This window comes from Balaenoptera acutorostrata, chromosome 12 (assembly GCF_949987535.1).
Source record: "Balaenoptera acutorostrata chromosome 12, mBalAcu1.1, whole genome shotgun sequence".
Classification (NCBI taxonomy): domain Eukaryota; kingdom Metazoa; phylum Chordata; class Mammalia; order Artiodactyla; family Balaenopteridae; genus Balaenoptera; species Balaenoptera acutorostrata.
Genome location: NC_080075.1, coordinates 62104647 through 62130878, shown reverse-complemented (window position 1 = coordinate 62130878; position 26232 = coordinate 62104647). Strand labels below are relative to the sequence as shown.

The window sequence follows — 26232 nt, the reverse complement described above, 5'->3', positions numbered from 1 at the left end:
TTAACCTTGCTCCTCCTATATTAAACCAGTCCCCACTTTCACACTCAAATTTCTTCAAAAAACAGTCTGAGCTTTGCTTCCTTTTCATGACTTCCATTCATTCCTCAGCCCACTACAATCTATTTTTCACTCCATGACTCTGCTGAAATTACTCTTGCAAAGGTCCATGTCATTCTAAGAGCCAAATCAAAGGCCTCTTATCAATTCTCATTCTACCTGACATATCAGCAACATTTGGTACTAGTGACCCCCTCTTTCTTTTTGAAATTCTCCAACTGCAACTACTACCAAACACCAATGATCTCCAAATCCACCCCTTCAGCCAAGAGCTCTCCCCTGAGCTCCAGACCTGCAGATCAAATTAACAACTGTACACAACTACACAATCTCTAAATACCTCATAATCAAGATGTCTCAGATGAATGGAAATATATTCTTTCTCTTCAGTCTACTTCCTAAACACATCTCAATTCTAGCCCTACTATAACAATCCTGGTTCAAATCCTCATAATAATACTCAAATTGCCTCCTGGGGTAGACTACTATTTGTGCCTCCAATGGCCATTCTTTCCTTCTCCTTGGACATCGAGCTGCCTAGCTAAAGACCACATTTCCCAGCCTCTCTTGCATTTGTGTGGCCATGGAAGTTAAGTTCTAGCACAAAAATGAGTATGTGACTGGTATGTGACTTCCAACCTCACTTCCTTAAAAGAAAAGCTGCTTGCCTTAAAATACCTGTCTCTCTTCCAGCAAGCTAAAGATGGACATACCAGTGACCTAACCTCACATAAGCAGATGAATGAGTGCTCTACTGGGTGATGGCATAAAATGGAAGGAACATGTATCCCTGAATGACCTCATGGAACAGAACTGAACTACCAACTTGGACTCACCTCAGAACTGTTAACGTGAGAGAGAAATAAATGTCTATCTTGTTTAGGTCACTTTATTTTTGGGTTTCTTTGTTTTAGCAGTTAACCTGAACCTTAATACCCTTCTTTAAAAAAAATTTTTTTTATTGAAGTAGAGTTGATTTACAGGGCTGTGCCAATCTCTGCTGTACAGCAAAGTGACTCAGTTATACACACATACACATTCTTTTCCTAATGCCCTTCTCAATATACCTCTTCACTGGTCTCCCTGTTTCCAGTACTGACTTACATTTCAGTACATTCGCCACATTACTGCCTGTTACCTTTTAAAACACAGACTAAATATTAGTCTTCTCTCTAATAACCTTCAATGACCCACAGCTCTAGACATTCTGGCATGAAATAGAAGGTATCATGGTACACAATCTGGCCCTAAGTATCTTTCTGGCTTACATCCTTTATGACCCACTCCCATCCTGGACTATGCCCCCCATTTTCCCACACAGGTACTTTAGCGCCAGCATCATCAGACTTCAACTTTCTGCAGTGTAACAGAAAAACAAAACGTAACTCTGTAAAGTGAAAGACAGAGGAGGTAAATTAACTCGGACGGGGCAACCAAAAAAAGGTGTGAATAGACAGGGTATACTTTACACACACACTGTCATTAAAATGATAAACTTCAGGGTCTGTTCTTTGTGGGAGGAGTTTAAAGATGCACTGACTATCCAGTGGCCGAAATGTCAACAGCACCAACATCAGCAAGAAAAACAAGAGGCTGTTTAAATTATATGGATAATATATACCTTTGCCGAGGTGAAATCCATGTAACAAAGTGTACAGTTCAGTGGCAGTTAGTACATTCACAATGTTGCGCCACCATCACCTCTATCTAGTTTCAAAACATTTTATCACCTCCAAAGGTGACGCATACCCACTAAGCAGTCACTTCCCATCCCCCTCTCCCCGGAGCCCCTGGCAACAACAAATCTGCTTTCTGTCTCTACAGATTTACTTATGCTGTATATTTCACATAAATGGAAATACACAGTATGTGACCTATTGTGTTTGGCTTCTTCATTTAGCATAATGTTTCCGAGGTTCGTTTTGTAGCATTTATCAATATGGATGACATAAATTTTACAAGCAGCGTTATTTGTAAATGTAACGTATTGGAACCAACTTAGAGGCTCACACATGGAACACTGACTGATTCATATGATGGAGTACTATGCAGAATGAGAATTAATGTGGAATGATTTCCCAGACAGACTGTTAAGTGAAAAGGGCAAAATTCAAAGGGATAGCTATAGTATGCTACCTTTTGTAAAAGAAAAGAAGAGAAAATAAGAAAATATTCATGTATCTGCTCATTTGGGTAAACTAAACAAAACATAGAAAGGATAAACCTGAGACCAAAAATAGTGGTTATCAACAGCGGATGAGTGGGAATAGGATAAAAAAAGATAAAAGAATGACACTTCCCTGAATCATGTTCAAGTTGCACATACTTAAAAAAATACTCTAAAAGAAATAAAATCAACGATGAAAGAGGCATCCCCAAAATGAATACAAACAGAAACAAATAAACTGGTCATGTATCATGGGTTGAAATGTGTCCGCCCAAAAGATATGGTGAACTGAACCTCCAGTACTTGTGAATGTGATCCTATTTGGAAACAGGGTCTTGCTGTAATCATGCTAAGATGAGGCCTTTACGGTAGTCTCTAGGACTGGTGTTCTCATATGAAGGGGAAATTTGGACACAGGGTGTTTGCTCTGTGATGACAGAGGCAGAGACTGGAACCACCTATAAGCCAAGGAACACCAAGGGTTGCTGGCCATCACCAGAAGCTAGAGAGGCAGGGAACATATTTTTCAGGGTTCTCAGAAAGAACCAACTCTGCTGACGCCTTGATTTCCAACTTGTAGCCTCCATAACTGTTAGAGGATAAATTTCTGTTGTTTCAAGCCACCTAGTTTGTGCTACTTTGTTATGGCAGCCTGGAAACTAATACAACATACAAACTTCAACAGAATAACATAAGCAATTCTGAAAGGGAGAGAGACAAGGGGAACCAGATTTTAGGACACTATACGCCCTCAGCCTAGAGATAAATATTCTAAACAAACAATGACCTCCAGTTAGTAGCTGAGTTCTCACAGAGGCATAGGTTAACAATTCTGAAATTACTTTTATGTTCAAGGATTAAGCAAGTAAGTAAATATACTGCCGATAATGGAAACCAGGTTTCCCTCTGTTGGAGAAGGAAGTTACACATATGGAAAGAAAAGAGAGAATGAACTTTATGGTGTTAGACTGGTATTGGAGGTATAAGCATGAAGTCATAGTTTTCGATAAAGACAGATGGGGGGTAGGGAAGGGAGAGGTGTGTGGGTATGTACATATTTATGTGTGCATACATACATCTATCTCCTGGCTCTATCCCTTAAGACAACCTAGTAGAAACTATGCATCAGTAGCAATAAACAGACCTAGCATTCAAAACAAAGGCTCAGGAACTCTTTCAGATTAAAAAACAAACAAACAAAAAAACTGAAGAGACCTGGCAACTGAATGCAACACATTATCCCAGATTTTCTTTTTCCTAAAAAGGTATTATTGGGGCAACTGACAAAATCTGAATAAGGTCTGTGGATTAAATAACAGCCCTGTAGCAGCATTAATTTCCTGATTTTGATGATTGTACTGTTATGTAAGGCAATGAATGACATTTCATTGCTCTAACGAAATACACACTAAAGTATTCAGGGGAAGAGGGTATCTTTAAGTGGATAAGATAAGGAAAAGATAAAGCAAATGTAGCAAATATTAATATTGAGAAATCTTGATGAAATATTGAAATTCTTTGTACTATTCTTTCAACTTTTCCCCTAAAGTCTGAAATTATGTTAAATAAAAACTATAGGGCTTCCCTGGTGGCACAGTGGTTAAGAATCCGCCTGCCAATTCAGGGCACATGGGTTCGAGCCCTGGTCCGGGAAGATCCCACATGCCGCGGAGCAACTAAGCCCGCGCGCCACAACTACTGAAGCCCGCGCGCCACAACTACTGAAGCCCACACGCCTAGAGCCCGTGCTCCACAACAAGAGAAGCCACTGCAATGAGAAGCCCGTGTACCACAACGAAGAGTAGCCCCCGCTCGCCACAACTAGAGAAAGCCCGCGTGCAGCAACGAAGACCCAATGCAGCCAAAAATAATAAATAAATAAAATAAATTTTAAAAAACTATAAAAACTTAAAATTTAATTTAACATTGAAAATAAATGAATAATGAGCTCTACAGTAGAGAGGCAAACTTTCAAAAAATATTGCTGGAGAACTGGGAATTATTCTAAAAATTCCAGGAAGCATCTGTAAGGCAACATACACAATAGCACAGGCTCTAGGGAGACATAAACCTGGATTTAAATTTGCTCCTCTGTCATACAGCCCTAGGCAAATTACTTAATCTTTCTGTGCCTCTATCCTGTGAGATGGGGATGATAATACCATACCTACTGCACAGCGTTTGTTACTGTGAGGATTAACTGAGACAATGCATATGAAGAGCTTAGTACAGGCTCTGGCACAGTGTCCTAAGCAAGTATCCAAAAAGTGGCTGCTGTGACTTTTATCACCATTAGTGTTGTCGTTGTTATGTGAATTTGTGAATTTAAGAAAAATAATTCTACCATCTGGAAGAACACTAATAAGAAAGTGGATTCCTGGGACTTCCCTGCTGGTGCAGTGGTTAAGAATCCGCCTGCCAACGCAGGGGACACGGGTTCGAGCCCTGGTCCGGGAAGATCCCACATGCCGCGGAGCAACTGAGCCTGTGCGCCACAACTACTGAGCCTGCGCTCTAGAGCCCATGCGCCACAACTACTGAGCCTGCGCTCTAGAGCCCGTGAGCCACAACAAGAGAAGCCACCGCAATGAGAAGCCCGCGCACCGCAACAAAGAGTAGCCCCTGCTTGCCGCTACTAGAGAAAGCCCGCGCATAGCAACGAAGACCCAACACAGCCAAAAATAAATAAATAAATTAATTAATTAAAAAAAAAGAAAGTGGATTCCTGTTAAGCCAAGTTCTGCACATTATCATTATTTTCTACTGATTTCTGGACCCGTTTGAATTCTGCTGCCAAATTCTCCCCTGTACCTCCTCTGACATAGAAAGCAAACTCAATATGATAGCTGTGTTTCCCCTAGTTTTTAATTTTAAAAGGACCTGTCAGTACTTCAGAGCCTATTAATGTTACTTATATACATGACACCTATAGACTTTTAAGACTAAATATGTATATATCAAAGATCCAAACTAAACATATAAAAAGGGTTAATCTGTTTACCTGGAGATTGATTTTATTTTACCTTACAAATAATAAACATTTTTCTCCATTTTCTCCAGCAAGTAGGATGGGTATGCTCAAAAGATTAGAAAGTTGCTTTGTTCCACAAAGTATAAGAACTCTAGGAACAGAACTCATAAGTTGTGGGGTTTTTTGAACATTAAAAAAATGTTTTCACATAAAAAAAATCATTCTGGATGTTTTAGTTTATCATATACAATATTCATTCAGTAAAATATTTACCAAACATTTATGTGCATAGAGCTGTACAATGTCTCAAGGTTATAATTAAGAGACAAGGCCTCCTCCATCGAGGATTTTACAGTCTATGATAGACATTATATTTAAGTTCAAAAAAGGCAATTCCTGAACTTTATTTCACTGTACATGAGTAGTAACTGAAAGAAGGTAAGTTTAAGGAAATAATTTTATAAGCTTGCCTCATTCCACAGCCCCCAGAGTATCACAAAGAAAAGTCTAACACCCAAAGCACGTTCAGTATCTCTAGCAGCTCTATGGCATGTGTAAGAGTGTATGCGTGTGTACTGCGGGGAGAGGTGGGGGAGTGGATAGCAAGAGAGAGGACTAAGTCAGCAGTCAGTATAAGAAATCAGTTGTTGCATTTGTTTTCTAGAACAAGAAAACATAATAGCTTATTAATTTTATTCATTTTAATTGCACAATACATCGATGTATTTATAACAATTTTAAGTCCCTATTAATAAAAATTACAGCTATTGTAAGTACTTCAAATACATTAAACTACTTAATTTTCACAAGAACCCTATGAGGTAGGAACTATTACTGCCCCTACTTTGCAGAAAGGAAAAATAGGTAGAGAGGTTAATGATCTGCCAAGGTCACACAGTTTACTATTCTGGAGCCTTAATTTTAATCAAAGCACTCTGGGTCCAAAGTCCACATCCTTAACCACTACGCTATATGCTCGCTCTTTGACTTCCACTACCCATCGTAGAAACGATTAGGTTTCAAACTAAGCACTTATTTAGTAACTTTAACTTTTCAGGACATAAATGAGAACCAGGCATGGACAAAAAGTACCTTGAGAAGGTAAGAGAGATGACTCAAAGTTCAAAGGAAAATTCTTCTGATAAGCTCACAGCATATTCACTCTTTCATTAGATGCAGTTCTAACAAATCTGATTGTCCAATCTCCTGGCCAACAACACAACAGAAACAGGAGACAGAGGAGGCAGATATAAAGGGCTAGACCTCAAAATCAAGAAATGTGCCTTATCATTTATCTTAATATATGTCAGTAAATGTTTACGGACCTAAACAGAAGCAACTAGGGAATTCCCTGGCGGTCCAGTGGTTAGGACTCCACAAGCTGCTCAGCGTACCAAAAAAAAGCAACTAGTGACACGGAGAGAGGGGGAAACGTCATTGTCATTCAGTCACTGTCATTTAGAGCCTTTTTCTGAGAGGCACCACAACATTTCTCTTTGCCATGAGCTGCTGAGGACAACTTATAACTATTAGTTATATTATGATAACTACACTACTCTCAGTATGTTATTTGAGGTGAAATGCATTTGAGAAATATTTACAAACACAATGGTTAAAACAATTTTCGCAATTTAAAGAGGATCTTAGAAAACTCACTTTTATGGAATCCTTTATTTTCCAATGTCATTGAGTATCTTACATTATTGTATCTATCTCTGATATCCAAATAATATGTCATTATCAATCATTATGTTAATCTTCATCAGGTTCTATAAAAAATATTCTTTGCAACAACCTACCTCAGGAACAAGTATTATTTTAAAAGCTAGTTTCAGTGTGGTATTGGCAACAAAATAAATAGGCAATTCTTTAAATTAAAACAGAAAGCCCAGAACAAAACAAATTATACCAAAGAGCTAGATTTAACTATTTAAGAAAAAAAAATTAAGTTCGATTTTTACTTCACATCATACATCAAACTAATTCTACATGGATCTAAGATCTAAATGTTAAAAAAAAAAAAGTACAACAAAAGTCAAAAGTTTATATGTGTATATAAAATATACACATACGTATGAATAAATAGTGGGATTGGCAAGGCTTTCAAAGCATAAAGCTTTGATAACCGTGTCCTATAGTTCAAAAGGAAAATAGGCACAATCAGATAATAACCAGTCTTTCCACTATCAATTCCGTCCTCCTACCTGCTTATACACTCATCCTCTGCCTTATCTCCTGTTAAAATGAATCAAGTCTCCTTGCTCTTAGACTTACACCTTGGATCCTGTCTCTTTTCATTTTCTCAGACTTTATTCCTGGAGTTACCTACATTAGCTTCTGCAACATCTATTTCTTCTTCTCTACTGGTTTATTCTCACTGCACTGGCACAAAACATAACTGAGTATCATGTATTCTAGAAAAACCTTCCATAAACTCCAGGTCCCACTCCAGCTAATGCGCCATTTCTCTGCTAACCTTTTCAGCAAAAGGCCTTGAGAGGAGGATCTTTCTTGCTATCTTCACTTCCTTTCCTCTCATTCTCTCCTTAACCACTAATCTGATTTATCAAAGTCATCAAAACCAATGCCCAATTCTCAATCCTCATCTTACTCCACATCTCTCAGCATCATCTGACACAGTTTAATCTCCCTCCTGCCTGAAAGACTTTCTTCTAAGGCTTCACTGACAAAACCCTCAGCAGATATTTCTCCTACCTAATTTGTTACCTGTTTTCAAGTTTTCTTTGCTGGGACCTCCTCCTCTAGCGGACCTCTAGTATCGAAATCACCCAGGGTTACAACCTGGGCCATCCTTCTCTATCTCTCCTTTCTTCTCAGGTAACCTCATCTACTTCCACGGCTTCATGGACCACCTACATGCTGAGGACCCTCAAATCTGTATGTGAAACCTAACTTCTCCTAAAGCTCCAGACGCATGTGTCAAACTGCCTATTGAACACCTCCAACTAGATATCTAGCAGATGCCTAAAACATACATAATAAATAGAGGATTACTGATTCCATCCACACTTCAAGTCTTCCCCATTTCAGTAAACAGTACCTAAAGTATCACCCAGTTGCTCAGGCCAAAAATCCTCCAAAAGCTTTCCACTGAGCTTCAGGTAAAATCTAAACTCCTTACCACAGTGCCCAAGGCCATCTATAATCTAGTCCCTGACTAGCTTTCCAGCCCCCTTCCACACCCTGTTCCCGCTGGCTCACAATGATCCAGCCATACAGGCCTCCTCTCTGTCCTCAGCCTTGCAGCACTCATTCTTGTCTCAGAGTCACTGCACTTACCCTTGACCACCTAGAATGCTCTCCCCCCAAGACTGTCACATGACTATTGCCTTCTCATCATTCAAGTCTCAACCCAAATGCCACCTGCTCTGAAGGTCTCCCTTAACCACACTGGCTAAAGTAGCCTCTGGCCACTTTCAACAACATTACCTTATTTTAGTTCATGAATTATCTTATCTGTTTACATGTTTACTGTCACTTTGGACTAAAATATAAGCTTCTCAAGGGTAAGAGTCTGCCTTATTTACCACTATTTGCCCAGCACCTAGACCAATGCCTGGCACGTAGCAGACAATGAATAAATATTTGTTAAATGACTGACACAAACAAGCTCTTCATAAAATAAAAATAAAAGGCCAAGAAGTAGATGGGGAAAAAAGATACCCAATCACTGGAAGACAGAGAAATGTTAATTAACAGTAAGACATCTGTTTTTGATCAATACTAAAGATTTTATTATAATGATACCCTTTTGTGGGCAAAGGTATAGGAAAAAAACCAAAAAACAAAAAATCAAACCCTGGAAATGTCAGGCATAATCCCTAGTATATGTCAAAACTCTTAAAAATGTACAAAAAAAAAAAAAAATGTACATATCCTCTGACCAGCTAATTAATTTACCATGACAAAATAATATGTACAAGGACAAAAGATGTCCTCATAGGTACATGATACATAATAAATAGAGGTACATGGTTTATAATTGTAAAAACTTGAGTGTTATAATCATTAGGGACTGATTAAACAGCTATAATTTATATTGCTGAATACTATGCAGCCAACTAAAAAATGGTGGTGTAGAAATACTAACATAGAAAAAAAATTCATGAAATGCTTTTCAAATGAAAAGAAGATGTACAAAATAAACCCATTTATGGATAAAACACACTCATGTACATACACATGTGTTTGCATCTTTGGTAGGCAATGGCCAGGCCAGCTACAGATCTGAGGACATAGTAAGAAATGGAACACAAAACTACCGAACAGTGTCACAACAAATAATTGCCTTTTCTAAGAAGAGTCACACCACTCGCTGAGTATTGATGATGTCCCTCTGCAAGCCTGATAGCATAAATGGCAGCAAGCCAGGTGTTTTGTGGTTGACAAATCACTCACTGCACGGACCACCAGTCTGGGTCACCTCTGAGGACCTGGGGAAGCACTGGGGAGCTGTGCCCACTCATGGTATTCTTCTCTTACTTAGCCTTTGCAATGCTTGTTTACCGGTTCAGCAGTAAGCATGCAAATCAAGCTGATCTCAGTACATTCTTATCCATCTCTGAACTCTGCCCAGCCCTTTGTGGTCTGCGTAGGTAAGTGTGTGTGTCTCTGTGTGTGTAGTATATATGTTAGGTGTTTGTACAGGCATACCTCAGAGATGTTGTGGGTTTAGTTCCAGAAGACTGCAATAAAGCAAGTCACACTAATTTCTTGGTTTCCCAGTACATATGAAAATTATGTTTACACTAACTGTAGTCTATTAAGCAATAGCACTATATCTAAAAAAAAAAGTACATACCTTAATTTAAAAATACTTTATTGGGGCTTCCCTGGTGGCGCAGTGGTTGAGAGTCTGCCTGCCAATGCAGGGGACACGGGTTCGGGCCCTGGTCTGGGAGGATCCCACGTGCCACGGAGCAACTAAGCCCGTGAGCCACAATTGCTGAGCCTGCGCGTCTGGAGCCTGTGCTCCGCAACAAGAGAGGCCGCGGCGGTGAGAGGCCCGCGCACCGCACCGCGATGAAGAGTGGCCCCCGCTTGCCACAACTAGAGAAAGCCCTCGCACAGAAACGAAGACCCAACACAGCCATAAATAAATAAATAAATAAATTTTAAAAAAAATACTTTATTGCTAAAAAATGCTAACCATCATCTGAGCCTTTGGCAAGTCGTAATCTTTTTGCCATTAACATCACTGATCACAGATGACCATAACAAGTTATACTAATAATGAAAATGTTTGAATTATGAGAATTGCCAGAATGTGACACAGTGACACGAAGTGAGCAAAAGCTACTGGAAAAATGGTGCCAACAGACTTGCTCAATGCAGGGTCAACACAAACCTTCAATTTGTAAAAAACACAGTATTTGTGAAGCACAGTAAAGTGAAGCCCAATAAAACTAGGTATGCCTGTACATAAATACACAAAAAAATCTAGAGAAAATCACTAAAAGTCAAGTGTTTATATAGGTGGCAGAATGATGAATGATGTTTAGCTTCTTCTTCTTGGTTAATTGTATTTTTTTACTTTTTATTACAATGATCAAACATTGTCTTTGCAATTTAAGTTAAAAAATGTTACAGACTGATGCTTAATCAAAGAACAATTGAGAAAATCAAATCTAAATTAAAGCCACAGGAATAAGATTAGAAGCCCCAGTGAGATACTCAGACCAAATTCACATTTAAGTAAACAATTTTGTCCAAATAGCCAAAGAAGTTTTCATCTAGCTTCAGGTTCAAACTGGATATCAGTTATCAAAAAAAAAGGGGGGAAAAAAAACCCAACTTTGGATGCAAATTCTTAAAATCATTTCCACTACACTTGACTATTTCAGATTTAGTTTCTGTTTTTCAAAATGTCAAAGACTGGATACCAGAATTGTAATTTAGAAAAATGAGAACATAACACCACCAACAAAGCTGTCCTCTTCCACCACATGCCAGATCAAACCTTAATCTTATCAGTCTTCTAGAACTAACCACTAACTCACAGAAGAACACACTAAATGATCCTACAGGGGGGCAGCTGGCAAAACCCCGACTGAGGGAAAATCCTACAGGACAAATAACCAAGTTTCTTCAAACAAACAAACAAAAGGCAAGGAAAAAGACAGAGATGAAGGCAGAACCTATGGATATAAAAGAAATTTGAGACACATCAACTAATTACAACGTGTGAAACTTATTTGTTATTAAGAAGCTATTATTAATATTGTAAGAGACTACAATGGTATTGTGGTTATTTTTTATAACTGTATTAAGGCATATTTTAAAATCATGTAATTCATCCATATCAAGTGCATGATTCAATGATTTTTTTTTTTTAGTAAATTCACCAAGTAAGTTCACTGTAAATCAGTTTTAGAATACTTCCATTACCCAATAAGATTCCTCATGCCCATTAACTATTTTTTTTTTTTTATAAATTTATTTATTTATTTTTGGCTGCGTTGGGTCCTTGTTGCTGCACGCGGGCTTTCTCTAGTTGAGGCGAGGGGTGACTACTCTTCGTTGTGGCGTGTGGGCTTCTCTTGTGGAGCACGGGTTCTAGGCACACGGCTTCAGTAGTTGTGGCACGTGGGCTCAGTAGTTGTGGCTCTGGGGCTCTGGAGTGCAGGCTCAGTAGTTGTGGCACACGGGCTCAGCTGCTCCGTGGCATGTGGGATCTTCCTGGACCAGGGCTCGAACCCGTGTCCCCTGCATTGGCAGGCAGATTCCCAACCACTGTGCCACCAGGGAAGTCCCCCATTAACTATTAATCCTCCCGCCACATACACCAGCCCACGAATCCACTTTCTGACTCTGTAGATTTGCCTTTTCTGAACATTTCACATAAATGGAATCATATAATATGTAGTCTCCTTTGTCTGGCTTCTTTCACTTTACATGTTTTTAAGGTTCATTTATGTCACAGCATGTATCAACAGTTTGTTTCTTTTTATTGCTGAACAGTATTCCATTGTATGGACACATTTTGTCTATTCACTTACCAGTTGATGGGCAGTTAGGTTGTTTCCAGCTTCTGTCTATCATGAATAACACTGTTGTGAACACTTGTGTGTGAAAGTTGTTGTGTGGGTAGATACACAAGAGTGGAATTGCTATGTCATTATGGCAAATTAAGAAACTTTTAAAGTGCTTTAGATATATTAGCTTATTTAATCCTTACAACAACCTTAAGAGGAAGTTACTATTATTATCCCCATTTTAGGGATGAGGAAACAGAGGTCCATCCGAAAAGCTTAAGCAATGTGGTCAAGCCAGACCAAAATCAAAGCAGTCTGGCTTTGGAGTCTGTGCACTTAACCACTGTGCCATATACTTCAAGCTCACCAACAAGTTAAACATTTCTCACAGGATATAAACAAAGTAAAACAAAGAAATTAAACGGAAAAATTCAGGGGGAATTCCCTGGCGGTCCAGTGGTTAGTACTCCAAGTTCCACTGCAGGGGGCCCGGGTTCAATCCCTGGTCGGGGAACTAAGATCCTGCAAGCCACACATGCAGCCAAAAAAAAAAATTCAGGTGACTGCTATGAACACACAAGTAGGGAATCCGATGTTAACCAAATTTAAGTGTATATCTAATAACATATATGGTAGTAACTCTTGTTATCTCTGAGTGGCAGAATAGGAATAAGCTTTTTTCTTTTTATTTAATTGTGTTTTCTTTTATTACAATGATCTATATATATAAGGCAGTGTTCAAGATGAACATAACACAAAAAATTCACTAATCAGGAAACAAATGACTTGATGAACAATAAGATTTTAAGTTCCTAATTTTTTAAAGGAAATTTTAAGATGTCCTGAATGTGTATTATGCACCAACGCTAAGTTGAGTGCTGTGGACATAAATTCGATTAAAACTTAGGAACAGGGGCTTCCCTGGTGGCGCAGTGGTTGAGAATCTGCCTGCTGATGCAGGGGACACGGGTTCGAGCCCTGGTCTGGGAAGATCCCACATGCCACGGAGCAGCTGGGCCCGTGAGCCACAATTGCTGAGCCTGCGCGTCTGGAGCCTGTGCCCCGCAACGGGAGGGGCCGCGATGGAGAAAGGCCCGCGCACCGCGATGAAGAGCGGTCCCCGCACCGCGATGAAGAGTGGCCCCCGCTTGCCGCAACTGGAGAAAGCCCTCGCACGAACCGAAGACCCAATACAGACAAAAATAAATAAATTAATTAATTAAAAAGAAAATCCTTAAAAAAAAAAAAAAAAAAAACTTAGGAACAAAGAAAGGCAACTCTGGAAGCACAGCTGTGGTAAGTGCTATTCCAGAGCTATTCCTGCAGGAGTCATCTTAGTCAGGGCAGGGGTCAGGGGAGGAAGGCTTCCTGAAAGAGGAGGCACTAAACTGATATGAGGGAATGATGTATGCACATACTGCTACCAGTTAGAGACTACTTCATCAATAACATAGCCACTTCTTAATGATTAAAAATGGAGGCCCTGCTTCAAATGTCAAACCTTTAATTTCTTTCTTAACCTCAGATTTTGTCAATTTCAAATTTCCACTAAACAACAGGAGAGTCAGAGAACAGAAAAAGCTTTGTCATGTGATGGTAGAATATAATTAGAATATAAAAATCTGTAAATACCTATAACTTAAAAAGTATTTTTTAAATTCATTATATTTGAGTGTGGTTTGATCACAGTCAGTCAACACATCCTTCAAACTTCATCTTAATAGCACTTCTAAAAAGTCTACTGATGATCTAAATCAGGGGTGGGCAAACTACAGGCGCAGGTGGTCTGGTTTGCTAAGAATGGTTTTTCAGCAAAGAATGGTTTTTATATTTTAGGAGGATGAAAGGAGAGAGAGAGGGAGGAAGAGAGAGAGAACTGTATACAGAGACTAGCTGTGGTCCAAAAAGCCTAAAGTATTTTACTATCTCGACTTTCATAGAAAAAGTTGCCTACACTTAAAAAAAAAATAAAATTACTGGATGTATTTGTGCCCATACTGAAAGGCACCTTCAGAAAGGCACTATCATTGCCGTGGAACTCAGTCTAGACACTAGTACACTTACTTACTTATGGTGGGAGGGAGAAAAAGAGGGAAGGGTATGTAGTTAGTTCAGAAAGACATGGGTTTTGCAGGGTGGGGGGTGGAATTCAGGGATAGAAAACAGTTGAAGCAGACGAAAAATATGGAGCAGTCCTAGGGGCTTGACAAGCTACTCAAGGTGGAAGGTAGCTATTACAATATTAACAACCTGTGAAATGTGAGAGCTAGGTTTATTGAGGAAACCGAGACTCAAGAGCTGAAGTTACTTGCCCAAGTTCACAGAGCAGGAGAGTGGGACACGAAGAGCTGTACTACAACGACCAGATTTCAGTCCCATTCTTCCCACTGCGTCACACTGCCCCTCATCACTGGACAGCGTTAACCTGGAAATACACCGCTAACGATGTGTGACAAGGGAGCTCAACTGCATCCAGAAGGAACAAAGTCCGCTCAGGAGCTCCCCTCCCTCCCGCAATTACTAGTTATTTTTCAGGGAAGAACTGGGCAACATGTCTACAGGTCTCAAAGAGGTGAAGGAAAGAGTAGGCACCAGTCCTATTTGCCAGATGTTGAGAACAACAAGAGAAGGTTGACCAAACATCATTAAAACAAGCCTGGAAGCTATCCAGTGGCTGAGAGCAATAAGAAACACCAAATGTCAATGAATTTACCTGGTTCCAATTTTATGACCTTAATTGCTGCCAATTCACCGGTGTTAACATTCCGTGCCTAAAAGAGAAGAAAAGATAATTGTGAACAAAGCTTTCATAAAAACTTCATAAAATGTCATTTGAGCTTTTATTTATTTTCAATTATTCAGAAAAGTTTTTTAAAGCAAGAATTGCAAAAGTGATTTACATTTACAAAACAAACAGTATATTCTTCAAAATGAATTTCAACATTAATCCATGTATAAATTTAATAATGGTGATAATAATAATATTGTTAACAGAAGCACAGACCTTAGTATATACATCAGGCACTATTCTAAGTGTTTTTATATTAATTCGTTTAATCCTTACAACAATCTTATGAGGTAGGTACTAATATTATTCCCGTGTTGCAGATGAGGAATCTGAAGCACCAACAAGTTAAAGAACTTGCCAAGGCCATCTAGCTATTAAGTGACAGTGCTGGGATTCTAACCCAGGCAGTCTAACTCTAGAGTCTGAGCTTTTTTAAGCATTACATTCTATTGCCTTTCATTCAAAGGTTTGTTAAAATTTTGAATTAACTAGCTTTAAACTTTTAAATTTGAAAACTTCATAATATGAAAAGCAAGCACCATTTTTTAACTGTAAAAACAACCTCCCTGCATCTGTTTAAACACACCTGATAGTACAATGAAATAAGTACGGTTAATACAAACCAAATATATTTTTACAAGCCACATACTAAAAATAAAAATCATTAAAAAAAAATCAATCCATAATATTAGATTGCTGGTGTTTACAGCTGTAATTATGTATAAATAAGCAGAAATTGTCTTTTCAATTTGTATAAAAATGGCAGTTACTTTTGTCAATTTAAAATGTTTTATAATTGAATCAGAATTTTCAAAATAATGTTTTAAACTATGAACTGAAACTTAATAAACTGATTTTCATATCAACCAATGAAGACCAATATATGCAATTCCCTGATCACAGAAAAATTCATTCATGTGATGAGAATAATACTTAGTTATAACACTTCTTATTAGTGGATTGGTAAAGATCAGTGAATCACCCACAAGGGATGATAACAGCATTAACATCGGAATCCTTCTAAGAATACTGGGGCATTAAAAAAAAAAAATCAGTTTCTAAGAAGATATATATGGGACACAGTCACTGCTGAAATATAAAATTTAACCTTTAAACTCAAAGAAGAACAAAGGTATTAAAAAATATAAATTAAGAAAACATTAAAATAAAATTTTCAGGGAAAATTCATTCCTTTTGAAAAAAAATCCCCATGACTAATAAACACTTAGGATGCCAACTTATTACAGGCAGTTCAAAACAGATTTCAACATTTATTTCAAACTAAACTTAATTTCCATTATATGAGACAGACAGTTCAAATAGTGCCACATAAGTATTTATTCCCTTCTCTAGGATAAGAAGGTACACACACACACACACACACACACACACACACACACACACGGAATAGAAATTCTGGGAGCATTTTCTAAGGAGGATGGGGCAGAGTGTACCTGTAAAATATTCAGGATATCACATCAACGTTAGTCATAAATCTTCTCAAACACTCTCAGAACTCGTTGCCTTTCCTCACACTGAGATATCTTTTCCCTGTTAGGCTCCTCCTTGATACTGTCCGTTAACCCACATCTTTTTTAGCACTTCTCCAAATAAAATAAGACAAAACACACTACTCTCTCCAATTCTCAATTCTCCATTTAAAAATCTTGCTATAGTTTTGTTTTCTGTTTATTGAAAATAAACTCAGAGTATGCACTAGCAAAAAATATGAACTCAAAGAAAGCTAGGGTGATTACTTTTACAGCTGAAGTTCTGTTCCCAGCTTACCACAAGAGGGCACGATCTCTATTGACAACACAAGTTACACAAAGTGTCCAAAATGGCTGCAGTACACAATGTACTCTTCTAAAAATAGGTTTATTAATGGTTACACCAGCACATATTTAACAGAAAAACTATGACAGTAAACTAGTGATAACTAGCTTACTAAAGTCAATTATTTACTATAGGTTTGACTTATGAATACAATTTTTCAAAATTTAAATCAGTCTAGAATTTTCTAAAGGATAAAAAGTTTTAAAATACTGGAATTCTCCAATATGTAAGCTATTTGACAGACAAGATAATTCACAAAAAGGGAAGAAGAATAACAAAAAACCCTCAGTAAACCTGAATTTCTGAGCTTTTTCCCCATCAAAATCCTTACGTTTATTAATGGAAGGTGTTTAAAGCATAATGATTCATCAAGAATCTTGGTCCTCTGGCTAAAAAAGTCATATTTTGCTGTCTCTAAACTCACAGCAGCCAAGGTTACACACAGGTAACTTTAAAAATTAATATTGGGCTTCCCTGGTGGCGCAGTGGTTGAGAATCTGCCTGCCAATGCAGGGGACACGGGTTCGAGCCCTGGTCTGGGAAGATCCCACATGCCACGGAGCAACTAAGCCCGTGAGCCACAATTACTGAGCCTGCGCGTCTGGAGCCTGTGCTCCGCAACAAGAGAGGCCGCGATGGTGAGAGGCCCGCGCACCGCGATGAAGAGTGGTCCCCACTTGCCGCAACTAGAGAAAGCCCTCGCACAGAAACGAAGACTCAACACAGTCATAAATAAATAAATAAATAAATAAATAAAAGACCGTGGATTTCTTAAAAAAAATTAATATTAATTCTAATACTCTGTACCTGCTATTCTTTTTTCAATCACCTAGAGAAACTGATTAGGAAAAAAATGAGAGCAAGGTAAATATTATAAAATATTACCGTGTATAAAGTTAAGAATTTCTAAATCAGTATCAGTAACATAAAATTTACAGATCTGCCCAGGGCAGAAAACTGAGGATACGTATTCTCAGCTTCTAGACCCAGTCTTCTGCCACATCATTGATTTGACCACCATTCTCACATGCTCTGAAAGCGATGTTCAGATCATGTTGTTCTTGAGTTTAGAACTCTTCAGGAGTACACACCATTGCTTTAAAGACACAAATTCAAATTCCCTATCAGAGAATTTAAATTATTTACTAAATACAGCACTTTTTATAACAGCTTTATTGGGATATAATTCACATACCATGAAGTTCACCCTTTTAACGTGTACAATGCAGTGGTTTCTAGTATAGTCACATAATTATGTAACCATTATTCCTATCTAAATGTGAAACATTTTCATCACTCCAGAAAGAAACCCCCAGACCCATCAGCCGTCACTCCCCTACTCCTCCCCCTCCCAGGCCCTGACAACTAGTACTGGTCTACTTTCTGTCTCTATTGATTTGACTATTCTGGATATTTCATATAAATATGATCATACAAAATGTGGTCCCTTGTGACTAGCTTCTTTCACTGAGCATAAGGTTTTCAGGTTCATCCATGTTGCAGCACATATCAGTACTTTATTCCTTTTGCTGCTGAACAATATTTCATTGTATGGCAATTCCACATTTGTTTATCCTTTTATCAGTTGAAGGATATTTGGGTTGTTTCCATTTTGGGCTATTATGAACAATGCTTTTATGAACACTGTGTGGACCTATGTTTTCAATTCTGTTGGATACAGACCTAATAGTGGAATTGCTGAATCACATGGTAACTGTATGATTAGCTTTTTGAAGAACTTTAAAACTTTCTTCCAAAGTGGCTGCACCATTTTATATTATCGCCAGCAATGTATGAGGATTCCAATTTCTCTACATCCATGCCAATATTTATTATTACCTGGCTTTTTAACTTTTGTTTTCTTAGTGAATGTGAAGTACTATCTCTTTGTGGTTTGACTTACAACTCACTAATGGTTAACAATCTTGAGCATCTTTTCATATGCTGGTTTGTCATTTGAATTTCTTTGGAAAAATGTGTATCCAATTCTTTGCCCATTTTTAATTGTCAATTTTATTGTTGACTTGTAAGAGTTCTTTATAAATCTTGATATGTCTCTTATTGGTTACATGACTTGTAAATATTTAATCCCACTCTGAGTTGTCTTCGTTTTCTTGATGGTGTTCTTTGAAGCACAAAACTTGTAAAGTTTGATGAAGTCCGACTTACCTATTTTTAGTTACTTGTGCTTTGAGTATTATAGCTGAAAAGCCACTGCCTGGAACCCAAGGTCACAAAGATTTTCTTTCCTATGGCTTTTTCTAAGAGTTTTATAGTTTAGGTCTTCCATTTAGGTCTCTGATCCATTTTGAGTGACTTTTTATATGGTGTCAGGCAGGGCTCAAATTTCACTCCTTTTGCATGTGGATAGCCAATTGTGAAATACAACATTTTAACTGTAAAACCATTCACTACCTGGCCCCTGTCTATATTTCCAGTCATTCCTTAATTTGCACTTTATGCTCTAGCCAAACTAAACAACTGGCCATCTCCAGTGCTATCCACACTTTTTGCCCTTTGGCACTTAATGCCTAGACAAACGCTTTCCCTAACTCCCTCCCCTGGCCTAACTTCTAGATGTCTTTTAAAGCTCAACTTAGGTTATTATCACTTCCCACAAGAATTTTCCTGATCCCCATTCAAGTTTAGGCACCCCCCCCACACACACACTCCCACAGATCCTCAGTAACCTTTCTCAAATGGGAGTGGGCCTGGTGAGAAAAATCCTGCAGATCTAGAGCTGATCTCAGTTTTAGAGGAGCTCATGGAAACTATTACATTTCAAAGCTGTCCCAAAATTCAGTTTGATTCAGTCAGCCTTTTAGAAGCCATTCATATTAGCATTAATTTGGGAAAAGGTTTTTCTGAGATGATTTCATGCAAACTGCTGAGCTATCTCCAAATATCAGAAAAGTATTCCTTGAGTGTGGGAATGGGAGTAAACAACATAATCAAGAATGGATCATTAAGCAGCAAAAAAAAAAAAAAAAAAAAAAAAGTGCTATGTGTTATATAAAGTGAGTTAAATAACTATCAGTAACAAATCTGATCATCTACGATATACCAAGCACCTTCTGGTATTCAAAGCTTACTACTCAGAAGGGGCTGTCCAACGTGAATATGAAGAAAGGTTCTGAAATGGGAGTGAAAAAATGCAAAGTTTAGTGCTGGCTCTGCCAGTAACAAGCAATGGGATCTGAGCAAGTAATTTCCTTGTGTCTTCTCCCCCCAATTTAAAAATAAGAAAGTGAAAAAAGACTATTTCTAAGAAGGTTCCTTCTAATTCTGAAAGTCAATGTTTACATCAAATAATTTAACTCTAAATTAACAGATTCCAAATACTGAACCAGCTGGCTGGTTATACAAGAATCGTATGAGGAGTTTAAAAACAAAACAATAAAAACACTGCCACTGATTTCTGAATCAACAGATTTAGGATGAGACACAGGAATCTGTATTTAAAGCTACTGAAGTGCTGCTTCTGGTGCTCAGCCAGGTCTGGGCGCCTGGTCTAAGGCACTGTGCCATGTGAATTTTATAAAATGTAAGTACCAACTTTTAAGTCTGAAAGGGGTGTTACAGGGATGGCTTTATGAAGGAGATACCACTTAAGCAGAGGTTTGAGAGATGGGCTGGATTACAACAAACACAGAAGAGGCATGGGAAAGAGGGCACAGAAAGAAAAGCATGAACAAAGGCACAGGGACAGAAAACAGGCTATTTTGAGTGTACTGGGCGGGCCAAACCTCAGGGTGCCTCCCATATAAATACTCATTTCAGAGAAAAATGGCTAACCCACAGCGCCTGCTGAAGGAATAGTTTTGTTTGCTTTTCCACAGTTTCTTGGACTAGGTATGAGCCTACTACAAAGGCAACCACTTCATAGGAAGACTGATAGCCAGGGTGATGTACATTCCTGGTTTGCCCAGGACACTTGCGGGTTATGCCAACTGCCCTAGCAGAATTATTAACAGCGCCCACTTTCACTCTCAAATTTATAATTAAAATTTTATTTAACTTGGACGGTAAATTATAAGGTCACTCTACCAATAAACCGTGAGCTGACATGAAAAGGGAAATAGGCCAATCAGATTCTCGAAAACAGGGGTCAGCAAACATGCCTGTTTTTGCAAATGAAGTTTTACCGAAAGACAGCCATGTTCATCTGGTTAAGTATTGTCTATGGCTGCTTTCACAATACACCAGGAGAGCTGAGCAGCTGAGATAGAGACCATGTGGCCCACAAAACCTGAAGTATTTACTATCTGGCCCTTTACAGAAAAAACTGGCTGACCCCCACTCTAAAACAGCACTATCCAATAGAACCTTCTGCATTAATGGAAATGTTCTATACCTGCGCTGTCCACTACTGTAGCCCCATGCCACATGGAGCTACTGATCAACTGAAATGTGGCTAATACAACTGAAGAACTGAACTGTATTTAATTATTTGTGTATGCAATATTTAAATTTGAAAGGCTTTAAATTTTTTTGAGATATTTAAATATTTAAAAATTTGAGACAAAATTGACATATAACATTGTATTAGTTTTAGGTGTACAACATAATGATTTGATATATGTGTATATTACTAAATGATTACCACAATAAGTTTAGTTAACATTCATCACCACACATAGCTACAAATTTTTTCTTGTGATGAGAACTTTTAAGATCTATTCTCTTAGCATCTTTCAAATATACGATACAGTATTGTTAACTATAGTCACCATGCTGTACATTACATCCCCAAGACTCGTTTAGCTTTAACTGGAAAACAATCAACTTTTAAAAATATAGTTCTAGTAGTTTTAACACATGCATAGATTTGCATAAAATGAGTTAACCACCATCTGGAAACAGAAAAGTTCCATCACTGCAAAACCTCCCTTGAAAGTTACATTCTCCCTTCAGCCCAACCTTTGGCAACTACTGATTTGTTCTTTGCCACTACAGTTTTGCCTTTTCAAGAATTTCATGTAAATTAAATCATCATATAACTTTTGGAGACTATTTTCTTTCACCAAGTTGCTGCATGTATCATTAGTTTATTCCTTTTTATTGTTAAGTAGTATCCCATTGCATGGATATACCACAGTTTATTCACTACCATTGGAAGGACATATTGGCTGTTTTCAGTTTTAGGTAAGTGTGAATTGAGCTGCTATAAGCATCTGTGTACAGATTATAAAAATACCTTGGAGAGGGACTGGGCCATACAGTAGGTATATGTATCATCTTTAAAGAAACTGTCAAGTTCTTTCTAGAGTGGCTGTACCATTGTTCATTTCCAGCAGCAGTGTATGAGAGCTCCAGTTCTTCCAGAACTTCCTTGCTAGAAGTTGGGATTGTACTTTTTAGCCATTTCTAACAGGTAGGTGATGGTATCTCACGGTGGTTTTAGTCTGCATTTCCCTAATGGCTAATGACATTGAACATCTATTCATGTGCTTATTTGCCATCCTTTGGTGAAGTGTCTTCTATCTTTTGTCCATGTTTTAATTGGGATGTTTATTTTCTTACTGTTGAGTTTTGAGAGTTCTTTATATATTCTAGATACAAGTTCTTTTTCAGGCATATGATTTGCAAATATTTTCTCCCAGTCTATATCTTGTCTTTTCATTTTCTTAATAGTGTCTTTTGCAGAGCATTATGGACTGAACTGTGTGCCCCCAAAATCCGTATGTTGGAAGTCCTAAGCCCCAGTACCTTAGAATGTAACTGTATTTGGAGACACGGCCTTTAAAGAGGTAATTAAGGTTAAATGAAGCCATACGGATGGGCTCTAATCCAACAGGACCAGTGTGCTTATAAGAGGAAGAGACCAGAGTTGTGCGTGCACAGAGAAAAGGCGATGTGAGAACACAGCAAGAAGGCAGCCACCTACAACCCAAGGAGAGGCCTCAGGAGGCACCAACCCTAACAACACCTTAATCTTGGACTTCCAGTCTCCAGAACTGTGAGAAAATAAAATTTCAATTGTTTACACCACCCAGTCTGTGGTATTTTGCTATGGCAGACCTAGCAAACTAACACACTGAGCAAAAGTTTTTACTTTTGATGAAGTCCAATTTATCAACTGTTTTCTTTTTTTTTTTTTTCAACTGTTTTTTTTTTATGAATTATGCTTTTGGTATCATATCCAAGACCTTACTTAACCTCAAGTCATAAAGATTTTTTCCTATGCTTTCTTCTAAAACAAGAAGTTTTACATTTAAATTTATGGTATATTTTGAGTTAATTTTTGTTTAAGTTAATTTTGTTTTGTGAAGTTTAGGTCAATGTTCCTGCCTTTTTTTGTTTTTTGCATGTATATGTCCAACTCTTCCAATACTATTTGTTGAAAAGACTATCTTTCTTCCATTGAATTGTCTTTCATCTTTGTTAAAATCAATTGCCCATATTTGTGTGGGTCTATTTCCAGATTCTATATTGATCCATTGATCTTGTGTCTATTCCCTGCCCATACCACACACAATCCTGATTACTAGAGCTTTACAGTTAAGTCTTAAAAATGAGATATTGTGATTCCTCCAACTTTATTTTTCTTTTTCGAAGTTCCTTTAGCTATTCTAGGTCCTCTGCCTTTTCATAGAAATTTTAGAATCACCTTGTCTATGTTTAATTTTTAAAAAACCCTGCTGAGATTCTGCTTGTAATTATAGATCAATTTGTGGAGAGCTGACACCTTTACTATTCAGAATCTTTCAATCCATGAACACTACTCTCTATTTAGGTTTTCTCTGATACTTTTCATGAATGTTTTATAAAAACATTATCAGCATATAGATCCTACACATTATGTATTTTCAGCACATAGATCCTACACATTTTGATTTTAAAAGCAGTGTGTGGCCAGTGACAACTGTATTAGACATCACAGCTCTAAGAAGTTTGAACCACCATGCAATATAACCCAGTGTGTAAATGATGCCATAAAGTTGTGCCACTGTCTTAGCAAGTAGGACCTTGGGCAAATAAAGATTTGAAGAAACAGGAAAGATACAGTGAGGAGACAGACAATAAAGAGCAGAGAACAGAACAAATGCACAGAAAAAAATAAGAGACCATGAGAAAGAAACGTATCTCCAAAGCTGCCTTGAGTTCCTGACAGCTTTCCAGTTCCCCATCACATGTATCTTCACAATAGCCTCTCTTTTCTTGAATTAACCTGAATGGCTCTTTGTTTCTTAAAACCAGATGATTAAAGATCTAAATTTCTAGGACTGTATGATGCTAATTTCAAAAAAGAAAAAAACAGATTGAGACTACCATACTAACTTTTAAAAAAGATGCACTTAACAGCTAATGATTGTATGTAGACATGGAAAATAATCTATGACTGATAAAAGACAAACAGCAACAAGTTATATTTCAAAGTTTATTTTTTAAGTTGTTTGGAATTCAAGTTGGAATTGTTCCATATCAATAACACTTTTAAGTGGTAATTGGCAGACCACAAATGTCAAATGAACTAATAATATGGATAAAACTTAATAGTGGTATTAAGTTTGGGAAAACATAAGGGACCATGTAAGCACATTCCCACTTCCCACTACAGAAGTGACAGAAGCAGCGTCTCTAACCCAAAGGTGCTCAAACTCCAGTATATAAAAATCACCTGAGGTTTTGCTTTTGGAAATATGTAAGACTAGATATGAAAATCCTTCCCGTTACAAATACCTAGATATGGCAGATAAGATAGAACAAGTACTCTTTTAAAGGCACTGCTGGACACACAAGGAAAGAAATCCACAGGAAGAGAAAACAGTCATTCGCTCAAAAAGTATCTGTTGAATGCATTTAATGAAGGAAATCAGAGTTGTAAGCAAGAGCTAAAGCCATGACCTTAGCTTAAACTTAGAATCTAGAGACTTAAATTTTGATTTTTATTGGATGTAGTGAAAGCTGGAATTGAGACCACTGCATAAAACCAACAATGCCCCTGAAAGGCCACACCTCTCAGTGAATGGAGGGGAGGAAGGGGGTGTCTGTCCATTGACAAAATGATTGAATAAAAAAACAACTGCTTGAATCACTAGAATGAGGGGGGGGGTTCCCTGAAAATCCAAATTCATAATTACAGCCTATTCTCAGTTGAGTATAAATTTACACTTCTTGCAAGGACCAGGAACCTCAAGCCAAGAAACGAATTTAAGCTGTTTCTGGGTTGGTGGTAATGCAAGGCACCTGACAGAAAGAGAAGCAAATTTTCTGTAGAGAAATGCACCTTCAATCCATGCCCCAGGAGATTCCTAAATTACTTTAGCCAAATATGAAATTAAAACAAAATTATCAAACCACAAGGAAACAAACTACAAGAGCAGCAAAAGTTATAAACAACAGAATTAAATTTGCAGGAAGTTCAAATTTTGGAATTAAGAGATACATAATATAAAATTACAGTTAAGTATGCTTTAAAAGTTTACAGGACTAAAGGAAAGTATTAAATACATGGACCAGAAACAAGAGGCTAACAAAAATGACTTGAAAGATGGGAAAAAAAGAACCTAACAGAATTTCTGGAAATAAAAAGTATAATTCTTGAGATTAAAAACCTAATTGGAGCAGACACAAAGACAGAATTAGTAAACCAAATGACAGATCTGAAACAGCAAAAAGAGATAAAGACAGAAGATGTGAGAGATTAAGAGACATTTAAAAATCATCTTATCTCATAAAGACATCTGATGAAAGAAAGATGAACATACATCTAATTAAAGTTTCAGAAGAAAAGAACAGAAAAAAATGGAGAGAAGCGGTATTTCAAGAGATAGCGGCTGGAAATTTTCCAGGATAGATAGAAGACGTAAGACCTCAGATTCAGGAGACACAAGTCATAAGGAGGATAAATAAAAAAGAAATCTACATCCAGACACATCATATGAAGCTGCAAAACATCCAAGACAAAGAGGTGATATTTAAAAGCAGTCAGAGAAAAGAGTCAGATTATCTACAAAGGAACAATAAATTAGACTTCTCGGAGAAACAATAAAAATCAGAATACTGTGCTAAGTGAAATTAAGTCAATCTAGAATTATATTCCCAGGTAAAAACATCATTCCCAAAAAGATATTATTTGCCAAACAAAAACCAAGCTTACCACCAAAAGGCATGCAATACATTCTTCTAAAGTATATTTCAAGATTTAAAAAAAAAAGACTCAGAAGGAAAGTCTAAAATGCAAGGAGTAAAAATCAAATAAAATGGCAATCTTGGGTCAATATAAACAAATACTGATGACTATACAGGGCAATAATAATAATAATGTCTAATTTATGTAATTTTTAAAAAGCTGGAACTCAAATATTGAACAAAACAGCATGTAAATGAGGTGTGATTGACATTAAAGTGTGCTAAGGGCCTCGTATTGCTTGGGAAGTGCAGAGTTAGTAATCTGGGGTCTTAGGTTAGATAT

General features: G+C 37.6%; 1 protein-coding gene across 2 annotated transcripts in view; it reads right to left on the bottom strand.

The window, feature by feature from the left end:
* The window catches only part of MAP4K3 (mitogen-activated protein kinase kinase kinase kinase 3), a 198489-nt gene that overhangs the window by 127519 nt on the left and 44738 nt on the right, over positions 1-26232 (bottom strand). For both annotated transcript variants that reach the window (XM_057558303.1, XM_057558304.1), the window contains exon 2: positions 14904-14961. In XM_057558303.1, coding sequence (XP_057414286.1) covers positions 14904-14961 — 58 coding nt within the window. The remainder of the gene's footprint in view (positions 1-14903; positions 14962-26232) is intronic.